The sequence below is a fragment of the Octopus bimaculoides genome, chromosome 3 (genome assembly GCF_001194135.2).
Source record: "Octopus bimaculoides isolate UCB-OBI-ISO-001 chromosome 3, ASM119413v2, whole genome shotgun sequence".
NCBI classification, from domain to species: Eukaryota; Metazoa; Mollusca; class Cephalopoda; order Octopoda; family Octopodidae; genus Octopus; species Octopus bimaculoides.
Window position 1 is genome coordinate 30,122,368 of NC_068983.1, and position 6,472 is coordinate 30,128,839.

Here is a 6,472-nt window from a genome sequence, read left to right on the forward strand (position 1 = left end):
GCGAAGTTTATATATATGTATGTGTGTGTATATGTTTGTGTGTCTATGTTTGTCCCACCAACATCGCTTGACAACCAATGCTGGTGTGTTTACGTCCCCGTAACTTAGCGGTTCGGCAAAAGAGATCAATAGAATAAGTACTAGGCTTACAAAGAGTAAGTCCTGGGGTTGATTTGCTTGACTAAAGGCGGCGCCCCAGCATGGCCGCAGTTAAATGACTGAAACAAGTAAAAGAGTATTATGACCCTTTTCAAGAACTCTGGAATAAAACAAAAAAAAAAAAAAGAAAATTCCTTATTTGAAAACATTTAATGGTTGGTAACAAGAAGAAAATCTGTCTGTCAAACCCTGTTTCAGATAACTCCTCATCCAAATCCTTATTAGCATGGCAAAAATAGACTTTAAACAAACAAGCAGTATTACTTTAACTTAGTCATACTAACTTAATATTTAATTTTTATGTTCTGAGGTCGATAAAATAAGTACCAGTTGAGTACTAGGGGTCATTGTAATGACTTACCTCTTCTCCTGAACTTGCTGGCCTTGTGCCAAAATTTGAAACAAATTTAATAAACGTTACTTATTACATTAATAAATTAACATTAATTATTACTTCTAGGCTCATGGTTGTTATATCTTGGACAGAATTCATAAAGCTTCCATCTCTGGTATACCAGTTGTGAAGCAGACTTTTGAAAGGTAAGTGTACTTTTACCATTTGCCAAGCACTTTTGACAGCTAAGTGTACTTATTTGAAAATTATAGAACTGAGAAAATTATATTTGATGGTTTTATATTCTGAATTCCCCACCATGAGTGTTCAGATGTTTGAGCAAATGAACATCTAAACTTGATGAATTAGCATGTAAGTGGCTGAGTATTCCACAGACGTGTACTTGTCATGAAAACCCACAGCTTAGTGGTTAGGATATTTGGCTCGATTTCTGGCAGAGTGTTGTGTTCTTAAGCAAGACACTTTACTGTGTGTTTGATTGTGATTCCTTGTCTTAGCATTGCATGCTAGTTGTAAACAAACATCACTGTTACCAAAGCAGTCATTCATTTGCAATCTTCTATGAATACATGTCTGGCCATTGTGGTGGCCTAGGGGAAATATTACCTTACTTAGAAACAGGTGAGGTTTGGTTACAGAAGGGCTGTCAACCAAAGAAATGTGCCTTGACAAATTTCATCTGATCCATAGAAGCGCAAAATAATAGACATTAAAATGATAATGATGAGGTTGATTATATATATATATGAGGGGCACTGAAAAGTTACTGACTTTAAGGGTATCGTGAGAAGCCTGGTTGGGGGGCTCAACCTTCTGAGTTCTTTTACAGGGCTCAGAAAAACTGAAGGACTGCTGTAGTAAGTGTGTGAGTCTGAGAGGGGAATATGTTCAATAAAATCATAATTAACTGATCCTCTTGTATTTTCTTTTGCCTAAAGCCAAGAACTTTACAGCACCCCATCATGTATGTACATACATCACACACACACGCATACACACACATGCGCGCACTGGTTTCAGTAGTCAATTTCGATTTAAAATTCTTAGTCTGTGGTTGTGAAATAAGTATTCTGTTTCTGTTGTGAATGGGTATTAGTGCTGCTATCACCATTTATGTTACAAGCATAGTGATGTATTAGCTAGAAATCTCTATATATCCAGATACATCTAAATATCCCTCAAACTATACTCTCATCTGAAGTCAGGCTGTATTAGATGAGTTGGTCATGACTGGAACTATAGTGGTGGCTGCTGTTGCTTTGTAGATGACTTGAGTTTTATTTCTATTTCAGTTTACTTTCAACCTGTCATGGACCATTGTTTAAACATCTTTGTGCTTGGATGTTGTATGGCAAACTAATGGATCCATATAAGGAATTCTTCATCCAGGAGAGCCATGAAGCCAATGCTAGAAGTTGTGAACAGGAAGAAAATAATCAAGATGCCAAGGTAATTGCTATAGTTCCAGGAAGACATGGGAAAAAGTGGTGAGAAAGGATCTACAGGCGTTGGGACTCACAGAGGGGTTGACGGAGGACCGAAACTCCTGGTGGTTTGCTGTGCTTGAAAAGACACATCATCATCATCGTTTAATGTCCGCTTTCCATGCTAGCATGGGTTGGACGATTTGACTGAGGACTGGTGAAACCAGATGGCTACACCAGGCTCCAATCTGATTTGGCAGAGTTTCTACAGCTGGATGCCCTTCCTACCGCCAACCACTCAGAGAGTGTAGTGGGTGCTTTTACGTGTCACCCGCACGAAGGCCAGTCAGGTGGTACTGGCAACGGCCATGCTCAAAATGGTGTATTTTATGTGCCACCTGCACAGGAGCCAGTCCAGCGGCACTGGCAACGATCTCGCTCGAAAATCCTTACACATGTCACGGGCACAAGTGCCAGAAAGGCGACGCTGGGCACAGAAGCATGGTTGCCCTTGCATACAGGCTGTTCCCTGCATCCCTTTCCAGCTGAGAATCCCTAATCTTGTGGGCTCATAGATGCTGGTACCATGTAAAAAGCACCTGAACTGGTATCATGTAAATGCACCTGTGCCATGCTGTGTAAAAGCACCCATTATACCTTGTAAAGTGGTTGGCGTTTGTAAGGGCATCCAGCTGTAGAAACCATGCTTAACCCTTTAGTGTTCAGATTATTCTATCAAACATAATGCTTATTGATTCACATTGATTTGAATTAATCATGCATTATCTCATATTTTCAAGATCTTGATGGTGTAATTACTTAATGTAGAATAACATTGTAGGGTAGGTGTGATAGGCTGAATCTGGCCAGTTTGAACATAAAACAGATTAAATATTTTGGCCGGATAAGGGTTAAACATAATTGGAGCCTGGGCGGCTCTTCAGCTGGCCAGCTCCGTCAAACTGCCCAACCTATGCTTGCATGGAAAACAGTCAATTGATGACGATGATGCTTAGATTTTATTGTGCATGATTAAACATTCATTATGAACATTAATTTGAGACAGAAGAAAGACTGATAGATCCACTGAAGGAATTTAACCCTTTAGTGTTCAGATTACTCTGTTAAATGTAATATTTTCCGTTCAAATTGTTTTGAGTTAATCATGCATTATGTTATAGCTTTGAGGTTTCAATGATGTGATTGTTTCTTTTTAGAATGTCACTGTAGGTTAGGTGTGAGGGGCTGGATCTGGCCAGTTTGAATATGAAACATGTAGAATATTTGGGCCGGATATGGCCGGTTCAAACACTAAAGGGTTAAACCATGTATTTATTGCTTACAGGATTCTTGTTGTAACCTCTGCTAAGAATAATTTGCTTGACGAAAATCAGAGATATCAAGGAGAAAATTAATAGATACTGGAATATAAAGGCGGGGAAACAGAATGTATAGACATAGGTGTGTGGTTGTGATGCTTACTTCCTAACTGTGTGGTCTTGGGTTTAGTCCCACTATACAGCAACTTTGACAAGTGTTTTCTACTACAACCTTAGACTGGCCAAAGCCTTGTGACTGGATTTGGTAGACAGAAACTAAAATAAGCCCATTGTAATACATGTGCTTGTGTTTGTGAGTATTCTTGCGTAGATATTGTGTGAGCATCATCATCGTGTAAATATAATTGTTTGTTTCAATCTTCTGTGCAAAACACATTTGTACAATCACCAAAACTTTATCCATCCATTTTCTCAGCCCATTATTCTTGGGAGGGTTGTGAAGATAGAGTCCTCATGTACCGCCTCCATAGGGTCTTATCACAAGCCACTGTGATTACACTTTCCTGCTGGATTCCCAAGCATGACCAACTGAGGATTATGGTTATTACCCAACCATCACATTCTTGGTCTACTCTGAAGCTCAACTAGAAGAATCCATTTTGCAGTCCTTCTTGTGACATTCTTATCACATGTCCATAGTATGAGAGTTGTGGCCTCTCAATGCAGAGAATTAGTGGCTTGACCTGGAGAGCCTTCTTGATCTCTGAGTTACACATTTTGTCAAGTTGTTGGCACTCCGTCGCTTATGATGTCGAGGGTTCCAGTTGATCCGATCAACAGAACAGCCTACTTGTGAAATTAACGTGCAAGTGGCTGAGCACTCCACAGACACGTGTATGCTTAATGTAGTTTTCGGGGATATTCAGCGTGACACAGTGTGACAAGGCTGGCCCTTTGAATTACAGGCATAACAGAAACAGGAAGTAAGAGTGAGAGAAAGTTGTGGTGAAAGAGTACAGCAGGGTTCGCCACTACCCCCTGCCGGAGCCTCGTGGAGCTTTAGGTGTTTTTGCTCAATAAACACTCACAACGCCTGGTCTGGGAATCGAAACCGCGATCCTATGACCGCGAGTCTGCTGCCCTAACCACTGGGCCATTGCGCTTCCTTTGTCAAGTAACATTACTACAAATATTCTTCAAAGAAAATCCCATTTTGGTTGCTTGTATTTGTGATTTGTATTCTTTCGATTATTACCCAACATTCATGATGATGGGTTGGGAAAGGCATAGAAACCTGAATTAATATCAATTTGTTTAAAGACGGCGAGCTGGAAGAAGCGTTAGCACACCAGGCAAAATGCTAAGCGGCATTTCGTCCATCCTTATATTCTGAGTTCAAATGCTGTTAAGGTCAGTTTTACTTTTACATCGGATTTGATAAAATAAGTATAAGTTGAACACTGGGGTCAATATAATCAACTTACCCTGCCCCCAAAATTGCTGGCCTGGTGCCAAAATTTGAAACCAATATTTGTTTAAATTTCTGTTTAACATTTTGTAACAGAAACATAACAAGATCTTTCAATGTTTCATATATCATTGGGTTCTATCTATTCAATATGAATATTTCACATGTTAAGTCTTTAGTATCTATTCTCTCTGAGAAATTGTTGAGCCAATGAGGGAACCACAAATTGGTTACTTATTATGCTAGAAACAGCAGTCAAATCTCTCTCATGCCAAATTTGCCGTCTTAAAAAACAAAACAGAAGGACATTGGATACAAAAAAACAAGAGGGCCATGTCTGGAATATCATTCACCTTAGGTTTACTTAATTAGGGCTGACCTAAGGTTAAACAGCAACAGAACTATTTCCGAAATGTTAAAGGGTCAAAATGTAATTGCAAACTTTATATGTAAGGGATTTTTCAATGTTGCTTTATACTTTCTTTTATTGATTAGAAACAGGTAGTTTATGTTATCCGTGCTGACCTCCTACCATCGTATATTGGATACCAAGTGGCCAAAAAAATTCTGTTTGTTGGAGAGTCCATTAAAATGTTTGATACTCAAAAGTTAACACCAGAAATTAAGAAACTAGGTGAGTCTTTTAACTAATCTAATTAACTTCCTGAATCTAAATATTTGAAATGAGATGTTAATATGATTATTTTTCAGGTTATTAATTAATCCTACCACATAAAAAGCGTTGGTGCTGGTTCCATGTAAAAATATTGGTACTGGTGCCACATGAAAAGCACTGGTGCTGATGCCACATGAACGGCACTGATGCTGGTGTCATGTAAAAAGCATTGATGATCTGGCTCCCGTGCCGGTGGCACGTAAATAGCACCATTTGAGCGTGATCGTTACCAGCGTCGCCTTCCTGGCACTAGTGCCGGTGGCACAGGAAAAGACATTTGAGCGAGATCGTTTCCAGTGCCGCTGGACTGGCTCCTGTGCAGGTGGCACGTAAAATACACCATTTTGAGCGTGGCCGTTTCCAGTACCGCCTGACTGGCCTTCGTGCCGGTGGCACATAAAAGCACCCACTACACTCTCGGAGTGGTTGGTGTTAGGAAAGGCATCCAGCTGTAGAAACTTTGCCAAATCAGGTTAGAGCCTGGTGTAGCCATCTGGTTCACCAGTCCTCAGTCAAATCGTCCAACCCATGCTAGCATAGAAAGCGGACGTTAAACGATGATGATAATGATGGTGCCACATAAAATGCACTGATGCTAGTGCCATGTAAAAATCACCCACTACACTCTGTAAAGTGGTTGGTGTTAGAAAGGGCATCTTGCTGCAGAAACCAAGCCAAAGCAGATTATGGAATCTGGTGCAGCCCCTGGCCTTGTCAGTTCCTGTTAAGCTGTCCAACATATGCCAGCATGAAAAGCAGACATTAAATGAGGATGATGATTTCAGTTGGTTTGTTCTCTGATCATTAAAAAAATGATAACCGTTGCCCTTTCAAAGCCTAGCCAGGCTCATGGGCCCGGTTTCCCGGTTTCTATGGCGTATATGTTCCCCCCAGCTGGATGGGACGCCAGTCCTTCGCAGCGTTACTCAAGAAACAGGAAGAAAGAGTGAGAGAAAGTTGGGGCGAAAGAGTACAACAGGGGTCACCCCCCCCCCCCCTGCCGGAGCCTCATGGAGCTTAGGTGTTTTCGCTCAATAAACACTCACAACGCCCGGTCTGGGAATTGAAACCGTGATCCTCTGATCGTGAGTCCGCTGCCCTAACCACTGG

The 6,472-nt window shown here is 40.8% G+C and overlaps 1 protein-coding gene across 1 annotated transcript in view; it reads left to right on the forward strand.

The window, feature by feature from the left end:
* LOC106867278 (gamma-tubulin complex component 4) overlaps positions 1-6,472 on the forward strand; it is a 29,922-nt gene that overhangs the window by 10,083 nt on the left and 13,367 nt on the right. The window contains exons 5-7 of the mRNA XM_014912114.2: positions 620-699; positions 1,807-1,963; positions 5,182-5,320. Of these exons, the coding sequence (XP_014767600.1) occupies positions 620-699; positions 1,807-1,963; positions 5,182-5,320 (376 nt within the window). The remainder of the gene's footprint in view (positions 1-619; positions 700-1,806; positions 1,964-5,181; positions 5,321-6,472) is intronic.